The following is a 14,006-nucleotide window of genomic DNA, read 5'->3' on the forward strand; positions in this document are numbered from 1 at the left end:
ATAGATAGATAGATAGATAGATAGATAGATAGATAGATAGATAGATACATAGATAGATACATAGATAGATACATAGATAGATACATAGATAGATACATAGATAGATACATAGATAGATAGATTGATAGAGATGTGTGTGTGTGTGTGTAATTTAGTATGTTTGTCCAAACTTTGATCAGTGCAACTTCTTCCAACTTAAAATCCAAAAACTTCATGTAGACAGAATTGCCTTTACAAGTTGAACCTGCAGAGAGAACGAGTCTGGCCCTTAGTTTTTGCTAAAAAAAAAAGTCCTCATCTTGCTGTGCCACGTTAGGCCCCAGGTTGCTGTTTACTGCGGTGGTTACCAAGGTTTTTCCAAGCTCCATGCTGGGCTAGATGGCGCTGTTAATGGACATCAGGGAAATAACAGCATTCTGTTGGCCTTTTAATCAGCGCAGAGCTATTTACAGCATCATGTGAATATAGGTGACTAGCAGCATTCCAGGAGCCTGTTTGAAACACTTTAGGTTAATTTTGCATTCTGGTCTTCTGTGTAAGGGTTAAAAACACATGTAAGACCACAATAAAATAAACCAAAAAATTAAAAATAAAGGTGATATGATAGGATTTTATTCGTCAGTGAAACCCAGTTAGCTGAATTTGTCTTATGTTGTAAGGACGTGCGACTAATCTTCTGTTAGAAAGAGAAAAATGCAGGAGGACATTAGTGGTTGAACACCAGGGGAGAGGCCAGGATGCCAAATTAAAGGGCAGAAGTGGAGTGTGCACTTATTCTCACTCATGATGTGTGCTCTGTCAGCCCTGCAGCTTATAATGGCACGAGAAGGGCCACTTAAGTCGTAATCACTTCCCTCTTCCCTTTGGCTCTGCCCTCCTCTTCATCACCCCTCGACCCTAGATTTTTCTGAATGTTGGCTCTGATCTCTGATCATGAACAAACTGCGGATCAAGAGCAGGGACAGTGGTCCACACACACCCCTCCCCTTGCCTACAATCCTGTAATCACAGGGCTCCTGGAAAGCAATAGGCCAACAAGCCTTTGAATAAGAAATGACTAGCTCTAATGCATCATCTCAACTTTGAAGAGCCATTTTCTAGCAAAGGGGAAATGGCAGGTAGAAAATTAGGTCACCACCATCATCATTGTTGTAATCATTATCTTCCATCTCATTCGGTGGTGTAACTGAAAGGCGGACCTTTCAGACAATTATTTTCATTTCCCGTCCATAGCCTAAAAAGCAAAGCTTGCCACAATATGTCACAATAATTTCTGCCCTGTGGTATACTATGGCTTACCAACACGAAACTCAGCACACACACAATCTAGGCTGTGCAATATGCATTGTTGAGGTATACAGGTCAGACATTCTGGCACAGGCCTCCCTGTCAAGTGCTGCTACTTGTACGGAGCTCTGCTAATGGACTGCTAATAGAAGTGAATGTTGCTCCGTGAAGCTCCCTGTAGTTGAGTGTCACACAGGGTGATTAATGACACTCTCCTCCCTTGTCCAATTGCTCTCACCTTTCTGTCTCTGCCTACAGCTCTCTCCCTCTCTCCTCTCCATTCCTCACCTTTCTGTCCCCATCTCGTGTCCTTACAATCTCCTTCATCTCACTCCCGTTTTGTTTTTTTTCCAAGGGCTGTGCTGGACAGAACAAGAGTTCAGCACACAGGGATCTGAATCTTTGCTGTGCTCTTCACTAGTCACGTTTACTAGCTCCAAGGAGATGAAGTACACTAGAAATAAATAAAACTAACGTGGAAACATCCAAAGGAAATACTTGAAAAGAAGTGTTTTGGTTTACTTAAATGCTGGGGTTGCAGTAAGCGTAGACATCTTTGTGAGGATGTATTTTTGGGGAGGAACTCAATAGTCTGGAAACCTTGTAAATTAGAGGTTTCAAATGTGAGGCTTATTTTATGAAAGAGTCTATAACAGTCAAAACAAAACCTACACAAATAGCTTTGGTTTTTATGTCAGTAGTACAGTCATTGAAAACAATTTGAAACCTATTTTTTTCTAAAGCAATGCTAGCAAAAAGGACATAACCTGTGTTTTAATGAATTTTACATTTACAACATTAATTTGAGTCACCTTACTGTGTACCAGTAAATACGATTTTATCTCGCAACTATATGCAAGGAGAACAAACATTCACATATGATTAGGCCTGTCACGATAACAAATTTTGCTGGGCGATTAATTGTCTCAGAAATTATTGCGATAAACAATAATATTGTTTGAAATTTGACAATAATTAGTAATTGTTGTCAGTGAGAAGAAATGTTGGTAATTTGTTTTGAGTGTAGTAACTTTTTTGACCACCGGATGGCAGAATAAGACTGTTTGAACCAAAGGATGGATAGTGAGGGAGCGAGCAGCATGTCGCTAAGAAAAATGGGAGGGAGGCCCCTTGACATGACATGGGCTGTCTGTCTTTCCTTTTGTTTTGGTTCTCAAAATGCCGGAAGCTCTGTGTGATTTGAGATCTTTAGCATAACATTCGTCACACAAAGCTTTTATTAAAAAATAAGTAAACGAGTTTGCATCTTCTTTTTGCAGGGAAAAACAACTTTAGATGAAGGCATAAATTTCAACCATGAATTTTGAAGCTTCAACAAGACAGAGGTTTTTCTCGACGTCGGCCTGTTAGCTTAGCTCGTCGCTTCGCTTCTAAGCTTAGCTGTTTTTAACGATCCAAAAATGTGATTTTGGACGGTTAAAATGGATTTTATAGAAAAGAGAAAGGGAGGGGTCAGTGAAGATCACCGGAGTGGAGCCTTTTGTCATGCAGTGTCTTCAGTAGATAGAGAGCGACACGAAGAAATGATAAAGCCGATAAATGAAAATAAGGTCAGTAATTTTATTTTATCATGCGCCTAATTTATTTATTGTTTATTGCGACAGTATGTATGATCTGAATATGCAGCACCAAAATGAACAAGGTAAAATTATTTGTGGGAAGGTAGCATGGCAGTTGCTTGGTGGCAAACACTCAGAATTCAGAGAATGCAACTAAAAATTATTCTGTCTTCTTGCAATTCTGAGTCTTCAACTAATAAAAGCAGCCGAGTGACAAACTACCTTAAGATCTGCCGTCTGTTTTAAACTGGTTTTATCTGTGTATTTCAGTTGCTCTTCTTCTTTGGTTTATTGGCAGACTGGAAACAGTTTTGAGGCACATACCACCACCTACTGTACAAAGCATTTCAGCTGATATGGCTCTGTGTTTGTTGTGCTCCTCCTGCACACCTGTATCCTGTTAGTTGATTGCTTCCCACCTGTTTCCACTTGTTCCCTTGTTTAACAATGTGTTTTTGTTTTTGTGCCAAATCATCTTTGTCTCATAAAGCTCAAGCTTTTCAGATAGTTTTTTTGTTTGCGTTTTTACTTGTTCTTGGATATTTTGTGTTTCAACTGAATTTGGGGTTAAACTTTCTCCTTGTGTTCATCCTTAGAGCAATGGACACTGATTTTCAACAAGTGTATGTCCCACATCAGAGTCCCACAGCTATTCTACTGGGAGCTGAATACACCGTGATTCAAATTGTCAGACTATGGCATAGTTCACAAAGTGAGGCTTAAACTCTGCATTACAAATTACATTAAAGCTTCATCATGGAAACAACTCTGAAAAGACAAAATAAGAACTTTAAAAAATACTACATGAATGATACATTTGAAAATATATAAACTCATAAGTTTCCAACAAAGCTTCAACTAAAAGTGCAAGATTAACTCTCTATAGATTTGTACACATAGCAGTCATGGTATTGGTCATTACCAGCACACCATAAGCTATCCTCACCCAAAAGATCTGTTCCCAGAGCCTTAAAATAGCCAAGTACCTTATCTTAACAATAGTATACGTCAAACGGAGCAGGGACGCGAACTCAGCAGCCTTCCTTCACAGTAATTATCACGTTCTACCAGGCTCCATCTGTGGCTTAGCATGTAACTCTGACCCTGCTCAGAAAATAAAAATAATGCACACACTCTTTTTCAGCGCTCTTTCATAACCTGCACTTTTTGCAACTTAATTCCTTTCAGTTTCATAAACAATTATGGACACTTTCCTCAAGTTAAACGTTATTTTTCTAGCCCACAGGGGTAATTTATAAGTGCTGCTTTGTTCCACAATGCGTTCATTGTGCTTTGGCTCCTGTTAGAAATATGACTGTAATGGTTGTACTGTTAGCAACCCAAAGGAGGCAGCTGTCGGGCCAAAAGAACGCCTGTTGGAATAATAATGATGAAAATAACATTCACATTTACTTGTGTTATTCACACAACACACAGATTGTTCTGAAAGAGATTGCCATCAGCTTGACGGTAGCTTACAATGCATACATATATCAAATATCCTTTAAGTTTTGCCTCCATGAACAATCCTCAGAGGGCACATCATCACAGAGGCAGCAGAGACAGGAGCATGGTGTGAGAGGAAGAGGAGGACATAAGAGCGGCACTGTGGAAAAGCTGAACCAATCCCAGGGTGGTGTTCACCACCCATGTATCCACCGGCTAACACAGAGAAAACACTACATAAATGTCAACCTTAAGGTCAGCCATGAAGCAGAAAGGAAATCGTGTAAGAAAACACTTCAAATGGGATTTTTCTTGTCTGATCACACATGATTTTTTTTGAACGCTTTAGTTTGTAGAAGTTTCAAAATTATCCTTAAAGTCGGTTGTTTCTTTGAGCTACTTTCCCCTCAAGATTTAAAATGTAAAATACGTCGCTTTAAGTTTGACTCTGAACGCTTTGCAGTAGCCCAGAACATTTACATCTACACGTTAAAACCCATGGAAATCCAAGTGTAGATTTGTTTTTTCAGCGTGAGTTTCCAGTCATACCGTCGCAGAGCTCCTATACTCATTGTCAAGAGTTCAGCTGGGTGAAGAGCACTCATGGGTTGAATGGAAAAAGTCTCTTGAAGGGAATTAAAGAGGTACAAACTAAACAGCTGAAGTGTTAAACATGCCCCAAAAACAAAACATACAGGAAAATGATGGGTCGTTCCAGTCGTGCTTGTAAGTGAGCCACTATACATCAGCAGTAGTTTCACACAGAAGTCTCTCGAGCGATTTGGAAATGAGTAGAGCTCATCAGTGGTCCAAAATAGCTAAGCCCATTAATTAAGCTCAAACAATGTTCCCCCTGCTGTATCGACTTCTTAATGGACAGAGAAGAACCTTGTTCGTATTCTAGTCAATGACACAGCGCTCTCTGGGGTTTTTGGAAAGGGTATTATGTCATCACACCCCTGCCTTTCAGATGCTGGTCCTGGGCTATATTTTGTTCTTCCCATCTCCTTTTTCTGCCCTTTATTTATTTTTTTTATTTTTTTTGGCTCATTAACTATGTAGGAGCAAGATGACGATCTGGCGCAGCAAGATAAAGTTGCTTGTAGACCCTCATCCCTGTATGTGCTCAGAACTCCAGCGAAAGCTTCTAATGCTCTTATATGAAAAAGTACAATATAAACACAAGTACGAACCAAGTTTATGATGCTAGATCAGGACAGTGAGTTTAAAACGAAGTAGGGAGACCACCTACCTTAATGCAAAAGAAACGCTTGTATCATTTAAACATGCTTGGACACAGACTAAACAATTTACTTCTCAAACAGGGGGGGCTTCTTTAAGTCGTCTTTGACAGTTAAATTTACTCAGGAGTAGGATTAAGTACGTAGCTTCAGGTGTTTTGGCATTATCTTTGTTCTGAAACTCGCAGCTAATACAGTTTACTGAAAACATCAATCAACACGTGGGATTTTTTGAAGAAAAGGAGCAAAAGTTTGCGAAGTAGAAATGACGGTTTTTAAAAAGGTGTAAGACTAAAAACGGTCCTCCAGTTTTGATTATATCTCACAAATACTGATTTTTTTTTTTTTATTTCCCCTGCATGATACATCTTCTAAACAAAGATTGTTTATCTACTCACGATTGGTGGAGTTCATTGCGGTTTCTATAGAAAAATATCAAAATTTACTAAAGATGAATGACTTTATCTGAACTGTGCAAGACAATTTCATTCTTTCGTTGTTGTTTTAGGCAACAACCTGCCTCGTCTTGCCATGGCTTCGAATAGTTTGAGTAAATCTGTTTTGCTTTAATCTATTTTTTTCTGACTTTTTTGTGTGCAAATTTTCACTTTTTAAACATTTTACACAATTTATTAAAATTATTTTAAGAAGTGCTTGGCCTTTTGAAAGCTCCAAATAAATATTATTTTCAACTTGAAAAGCAAATTGCGAGAAAAAAGTTAATGTTATTGTGTACAAATTATTTTTTCCAATCTCTTCAGCAGAATAATGATCATTTATTGTGTTAATTGCATGACTGTTTCTCATAAAAAATATATTTTATCAGACTTGTCTGGCATATTTTCCAGCTCATCCAACAACAATGATTTCATTCAGTTCCTTCTTTGATGTTCCAGGTTAAAATTATGCTTTGATGCTTCAATGGAGGGTGGCTGGGGGGGTTCCCAGTTCTCACAGGAGTGGTTCAAACTTTGACTTTAAGAAGTAAAAGCCAAGTCCACAGCTCAAGAAAACAAAAGCTTTAAAGTTTACCTTGAGCCGCTCCGACCTCCAACAGGAGAAGGAGCAGAAACCAGGACACGCTCTGCATCTCAGGAAGGGCTTTGTGCGCTCTTCCTCCTGCTCTGTAACCCATGATGATGATGATGATGAGGAGTCAAACTGCGCTCTGAGGCAAGTCCGAGACTCTGACGACGACTGTCAAGCGCGCGCTCTGCTCGTCCAAGTCTCCCCTCACAGCCCCGGCAGCGCACAATGCGTCTTTGCGGACAATGTCTCCAGCTCCGGCGCAAACATGTGACAGTTTTATGGAACCAGACGAGGCTGCATCGCCCTCCTGTGAGGCAGGATGCTGCATTCAAATCTTCAAAATCTCCCTCCGCGTGCGTTTCTCCTCCTTCAGAGTGGATTTGGTTTGAGGTGCGGGTCGATCTCTGGAAGGCAAATTCATGCTCCCCTCACAGAAAGCCCAAGTCCAGCAGCAGAGTTCCGCCCCTCTCCGTGTCGAAGCCTCTCCACAGTGCGTCCTTGCAGTGCGCGCGCGTCTCTGTCGGGACTGAACCCGCGGGGCCACCTCGCTCCTTTCAGCCAATCCAAGGGCTCCGGCAAGTGGCGGCGCGGTGCCAAACCCGGGCCGGACACGAGCCAGGAATGGACGCTGCTCATCTGGAGCACGTGGGGACTGGTCTAAAGGTGCGCGTAAAGAGCGCGTGAAACAGACTGGAAAAGTGCAGCAAATGAGACAAAAACAAAGCATGTTCCGTTTCTGTTGTTTGCTGAAACAAAACAAAATATACATAAATTAAACTAATTGGGAAAATGATACGTTTCATAATATATCTATAAGGGTTTAGGGATATTTAAAGTAAAATTAACATTATTTTAATAAAGTTTTAACAACATCTATTTAGATGAACATTGTATCTGAAGTTGCTATAAAGATTTGGAACATGTAGGATTTTTATTCTAGCCTAGTTGTCATCAACATGCAGGTTTAAAGTAGCCAGGAAGACCCTCTTCCGGTTCCGGGGGGTGGGGGGTGGGTGATGAATGGTGGGTGGAGGGTGTGTGACGATGGTGCCCATCTGTTTACTGTAAGATACAAACAGCATGAGAGGAAATCAATTCAGTTCAATTTAATTTTCATAAGTTTACATTTGATCTCTATTGCTACAGTTGAGGCCTTTTTTAATTTGTTTATTGTCTGCGTCAAAGTCTGGTCCCTTACAGTCCATTTAGAAAAACATCTGGATCCCCGAGTTAACTTTGTTGATGATCCATTTTAGTTCACTCTGTCATGAGCAGTGGTCTGCTGCAACCTTTACGATCAAAAGAGCCATTTCTACCCTTTCATTAAATTAAACGTGTCCAGAGCCGCAAAACTGGCTACAATTGTCATTGTCAACTGGTGGCCCATGGGCCACTTTAAGTTTGTTAGAGGGGGCTTTTCTGGCCAGTAGGTGTGAAATTATAAAACTAAAAACATTCAATTATTGTTAACATTTATTGATATTTTTACATTTTGATAAGAAAGACTGGATTCCATCCATCTATCCATCCATCCATCCATCCATTGTCTTTATCCGTTTCTTCCATTTTGGGTTGCAGGGGATCACTGGTGCCCATACTCAGGGCACAAGTCTTTCACAGAAGACTGGATTATTGTAAAGAATAAAAAATATTATTTTGCCAATTAAGAAAAAAAGTAAAACAATGAACTTATGTGATTTTTTTATTTTATTTTATTTTATTGTAGAGTAATTTGAGTATCCTACTTTGAAGAAAGAAAGCATAAAGTTAAAGGGAGTATAATTTACTCTGTGTATTAGTACAAGTATTCACATATTTGCAAAGGAATTGACAGGGAAACTGTTAAAACTAGTCATTTTTTGTTGTGGGTATAACGTCCTAAAATAATTTCTGTTTTATGTTAGTTTTGGTCAAAGATGGAAAGAGCTGCTGCAGAGGGACCAAAGAGCCGCATGTGACTCCAGAGCCGCAGATTGCAGAACCCTAGTCATGAGTTAAGATGGAGGATTTCTTTTTTTTTTTTTTTGAGGGGGGGGTTTGTTTGTTTTTAACTGCTCTGCTCTGCAGGGGTTGCCACAACAAGCAAACTTGCATGGACGAATTGGCTTTACCTTAGATGGTTTTCCTGACACAACCTGGGCTTGAACCTGCTTTTTAGACCATGGCACTGACCTCCAAGCTGTGGAGGATCAAAATACTAATACCAATACTAACTTAACTTAAAACTAAGCAGTTGTGCCTGTTAAAATATACCCATAGTAGAAAAAGAAGAAGAAGAAGAAATAAAACAGACAATAATTTGTACAGTTTATGGGCATTTGGGCACAGGCAATCACCTTCCACTAAACAAAGTAAACCAAAGAGAGGAAGTAATGTTCAAACAAAGAGCAGGTGTGCTAATTGGTATATATATATAAAAACAGGTGCGCAAAAACAGTTAAAGGCAAAACTGACTGAAAAATAAGCAGGCAGGAAACGTGTTAATCAGAACACAACAGAAAATAATCAAATTAAATTAAAATAAATTTAACCAAAGTAGAAGATTTTGATCTCAACATAACAATAAAATGTTCAAATGACAAAAATCAAACCAAAATTCAGTTTTGACAACAGTGGATCACAACAACAACAGACAATCATAAAGGATGCGCACAAATTTATTTATTAGTTTAACAAGTGAAAATAAAATAGTAATTAAAAGGAAAAGTAGTGGGAAAAAAAACAGGTTTATGATATTCTTTTATGCTCACTACATGCCATTATTCCATCAAGTTTGGTCTAATCTTAGTGCCATTCATCAAATTATCTACAGTCCAGTTCAGTCAAGTTGATTCATATTAATCAAACCCTTCTTTTCCGGATCGTTCAGTCATGTTCCGAGTCGGATTCAGTTGGTATTCCCAATCAGAGCAGCCTTCTGTCTTGTTAAACTGGGAGTCAGGAGGCCAGAAAAGGAACGCAAACAAATAGATGCTGATTTACGCCCACAGGGCCGTACAGTAGGTTGTGGACAAACTGGAAAACAAATGCTCGTTAATTTGGTGCAACCTTTCAAAAAGAAATACCTAATTTATCAAGCTGGATTCTATTAAATCACTGTAAATCAGTCTAATTGTTATTTAAAGGTATTAAAAGCATGTCAGAGTGATCACTAATGAGCTGAGTTTAACAGACATAATGTCAAACCAGCGCACCGACAAACAGACTTGTGAGTGACTTTTGCGTTGCAGGAAGACATTTGTATCTGTGACTCCGGGTTGAAGGGTAATTACATATGCATGACAGAGGTCTGAGTAATGCTCCCGACACCTTGTGATTAATGTGAAATATGAACTCAACACTGTCTCAGCTCTGAAATGAAACTTTTAAAATATGAATCTAATTCAGAAATCATGGTATTCTGCTCCCCTCCATCACAGGTTTTAATGCACACCCATGTCAAGTGTTGGCTGTCATCTCGCTGGCATTTCAATTTCAGGTAGGATATGCAGGAAATTGCTTTTATTTTTTTTTATTATTCAGACTTTTCAAAGGTGTGAACAGCTCTGTGGTTGATGTTTGGAGATTAAAATACAAATCAACCACAACAATAAGCTACTTGAAAAAGGGGAAGTAAATAACAGCAATTATTTTAGTTTTATTGGCCGTGTTCCAAAGGGTGGCATAAGTTATGCTTCTACTTCTTGATGTGTTAAATCCATGAAAATTGTTCTAAATTTGAAAAATGTTGGCATTGTGGCACATTTGGTATATGATGGCTTAAAGCAGGACTCGAATACAAGCAAGAGGCAAACAAATGCAAACTAAAACCATCCGTTATCTTTTTATCTGCTTCTTCCTTTTTGTGTCTTGGGGATCACTGGTGCCCATATCCAGCAGTTTCTGTGTGAGAAGTGGAGGACACCCTGGACAGGTCTCTAGTCCATCACAGGGACACATTGAGACAAACGAAACAAACAACTATTCACTCTCTCACTCTCACCTAGAGACAATTTAGAGTTACCAATCAGACTAACATGCATGTTTTTGGTCTATGGGAGGAAACTAGAGTGCTCGGAGAAAATCCACGCATGCACGGAGAGAACATGCAAACTCCACCCAGAATGGCCCACCAATCCGACCAAATAAAACCTAAACTTTTAATAATAAAATGAAAAAATAACAAGACAAGATCATGAGTGAATTAACAGGAGGATCCGACAAAGAATTGGGGAAAACCCTAGAACATATGTAATAGGGGTGTAACGATACATTGATTTACATCGATGTATCGATTAAACGATTAATGATTCAAATATATCGTGGCAAACTAAAACACTGATTCATATTGTCATCTTTAAAATACGCTTTTATTTTGAAATTCCCAAGGCACAACTCATGCCGTATGCAACAGGTGCCAGTGTGAGTTAAAATACTCGGGAAACAACTAATTTGGCCATTCACCTGAAGAAGAAACACGGCATTGATAGCCATGTTATGTAAGCTCAATATTTATTTTTGTTTCTTTATAACTGAAAGGTAATCAGGACACTTTTAAGTTTAAGTTAACTGGCTTAAAAAATGCACTTAAACATGAGAAATGTGAGACTATACTGAACAGGTCTTTTTTTTTTTCATTAATTAAGAAAAAAGTTTTTTTTTTATTTAAATGCCTGGTGTCTGTAATAACAGAATAAAATGGTTAAATCATATTTGAATTGTTTTTGTAAATTTATTTATATGTAAATGAGATGGGCATTTAATATCGCAATATATCGACCGCAAACTCGTGAATCGAATAGAATCAAAATTGTATCGTGACAGACTTTGTGATATCGAGAAAAATCCTTTTGTCATACAAACAAATCAATATAATATCGTATCGTGATAAAGCTGGTGATTTACACCCCTAATATGTAATGAGAAGGTGAAATTTAAACAGGTGTGCTGCACTAATGGAATGCAGGTGGTATGTGGACTATTGTGCATCTAATGAATCTGTGATAAAAATGATAATGTTATGAAAGCTAAACTCTGTCTGGTGTAGATTCAGTGCATCTTATATATCCTGTCTTCAAAAAAAGCTTCAGGTGTGGATGAGCTTCACCCTATAATGACGATGTTTTAGCACACGTCGGGTGTTGTAGAAGGTTTGGGATACGTATTTGTGGATCAGCGGACCACATTGAAAACAAAAATTAAAAGGTTTATTTCATATAATGGTGCTTTTATACTGCAAACCTCAGACTGCTTGAAAAAAAAAAAAAAAAAAAAAGACTAGTTCAGGCCGAAAGCGATTTTCGTCCCAAACCTCATGACATGTTCACATATTATATTGAGAAGTTTTGTGGTTGTATGGGACTGGCTGTGGCGTGGTTGTATTCTCATCAAGTAGTCAAACACATCTTTCATATTTGGTATTAGTTTTGTTTTTTGTCTTTTGTCACCAATTTATTTGATTTTTATTGACTATTTCAAAACCCAGTGGAGAGAGTACCCTATCAAAATATCCTCTACATTTTTTGTAGATAATTTGTTTTCTGGCTTTGTGAGACCATGACCCTTACAATCAATTGAGCAGTTTGTAAAGTGTGAAACAGCTGGGATGAGAGTTAAAACCTCCTGTTCTGAGACCAGCTCCTTGGTGGACTCATTGCTTCTTGCATATTAAGAGTTTTTTGCTTCAGCCGAAGACTTAAATGGAGTTTAGGGTTGACAAAGAGCTAAGAATGCATCACTGTACTGAACTTTCTTCCATCCATCCATCCATCCATTTTCTTTACTAGCTTTTCCATTCATGGTTGTGGGAAGCTGGTGTCTATGTCCAACTGTCATTATCAAAACGTCACAGACCAAAAACATACATGTTAGTCTGCCTTCAAGCCCAGGCCTCCCTTGCAAAAGAGATCTGTGATCTCAGTGAGATTTGCCTGGTTAAATAAAGGTTAATAAAAAATTAATAAATAAATAATTATGCAAGGGGTGGAGTAGACCCTGGACAGGTCAGTCACAGGCTACTGTGCTGAATGACTAAGATTTTATACAAAGGTGTGACATCAGCACTTCTAAGTTACCTGCAATTTGAAGGTTAGTGTCGCTATATTAGACAAATATAAAGATACTTTAGACAACACTGACTTGTAGAGACATGGATAACAATATTTTGGCACCTTTTTCACGACACATAACCGATGGAAGGAAAGGGTTTGAATTTCTTCTTGAGTCTGAGAACATTGGAAACTTCACACAGAGGTGACATCCATCCAAAGAGGAATGTCTGCACTACTCGCTATGCATACTGCGCATCTGAACATAGATGAGCAAACATTTTGCCATTACACAGAGTTCATAAATTTAACAAGGAGCTGTTTGCATTGCTCCATATAGGCATATATTGCAACTCATTTTTAATGATCTGTATGCTGCTCTGAGAAATGCACAAGTGCATGAGGTGGAAAACGTGATCCATGCCTAATGTGAAATGACATGCTATCTCACCGACTCTGCTTCAGGTCATAAAGGTCAAATGTAAACCTATACATTGTTATGTTAGAGTTAAAAACAGATATTTTCACGTATCAGTGTGTTTTCTTGTTTTTCAGTCATACGTCGACAGCGATGGTTCACATACAGCCCATTTTACTGTTTCTTGTGACTGGAATGAAAATTGTTGCATCTCTCTGCTGCAGCCTATCAAATTCAAGGTTAACTGATGCATACATTTGGAAATGTCCTTCTGCACACATCTTTTGTACAGAGCTTACATTTATTTGTGGCCTGTTAACGCGAACAAGTTTTGTCAGTTTCTGTCTTCTCCCATAAGCCTTTTGAGGTGCAGATGGTGAAAGCAGTGAGCGACATCCTGGATGAGTCAGTCAGCTTATCACGTCTTTTTCGGATGTTTTCTGTGTCAGACGTTTGATTGAACTGAATCGTCATGGAGCATTTGTTAAGTGTATTTGTTTAAATACATTTTGGGTTAGACAAAGGCTTTCAGATGCGACTGTTTAATTAATTAAATTCTTGTTCAATTTTTTTTTAAATAGCTGGAGTTGAGCATTTAAATTACAGAAATTTCACCTGTTTTTTTTTCTGAGAAAGGAAAGATTTAATGTAACCTAAAACATGCACCGTTATCCTGTGTAAGCTTTTAAAAGGAGGATGTGTTATCTGAACCAGGAGTAAAAAGCCCGTGCATCACAGAAATCCTAAAGTGCAAATGCCCCCCAGATTGCCAACACAATCCTTTTAGCAAATGCCTCCCCTAACATCTACACCTTTGTCAGGAACGATGGATTTTTACCCACATAACTGCTTCTATAAGGACTCTATAGTCTCACAGGAAATTTAACTCTGGAGACCTTAACTACTCCAAGAGGACATCCATGTCTGAGACACTAAGTGCTATGTCTGGAACAAACAAACCATCGAGACAAAAGTTACT

General features: G+C 38.6%; 1 protein-coding gene across 1 annotated transcript in view; it reads right to left on the reverse strand.

Moving 5' to 3' along the window:
• Positions 1-7,151, reverse strand: part of unc5cb (unc-5 netrin receptor Cb) — a 169,490-nt gene extending 162,339 nt beyond the window's left edge. The window contains exon 1 of the mRNA XM_037692018.1: positions 6,587-7,151. Within this exon, the coding sequence (XP_037547946.1) occupies positions 6,587-6,689 (103 nt within the window). The 5' untranslated portion in view covers positions 6,690-7,151. The remainder of the gene's footprint in view (positions 1-6,586) is intronic.
• Between the last annotated feature and the right edge of the window lie 6,855 nt (positions 7,152-14,006).

This window comes from Nematolebias whitei, chromosome 18 (assembly GCF_014905685.2).
Source record: "Nematolebias whitei isolate Nwh7 chromosome 18, NemWhi1, whole genome shotgun sequence".
Lineage (NCBI taxonomy): Eukaryota > Metazoa > Chordata > Actinopteri > Cyprinodontiformes > Rivulidae > Nematolebias > Nematolebias whitei.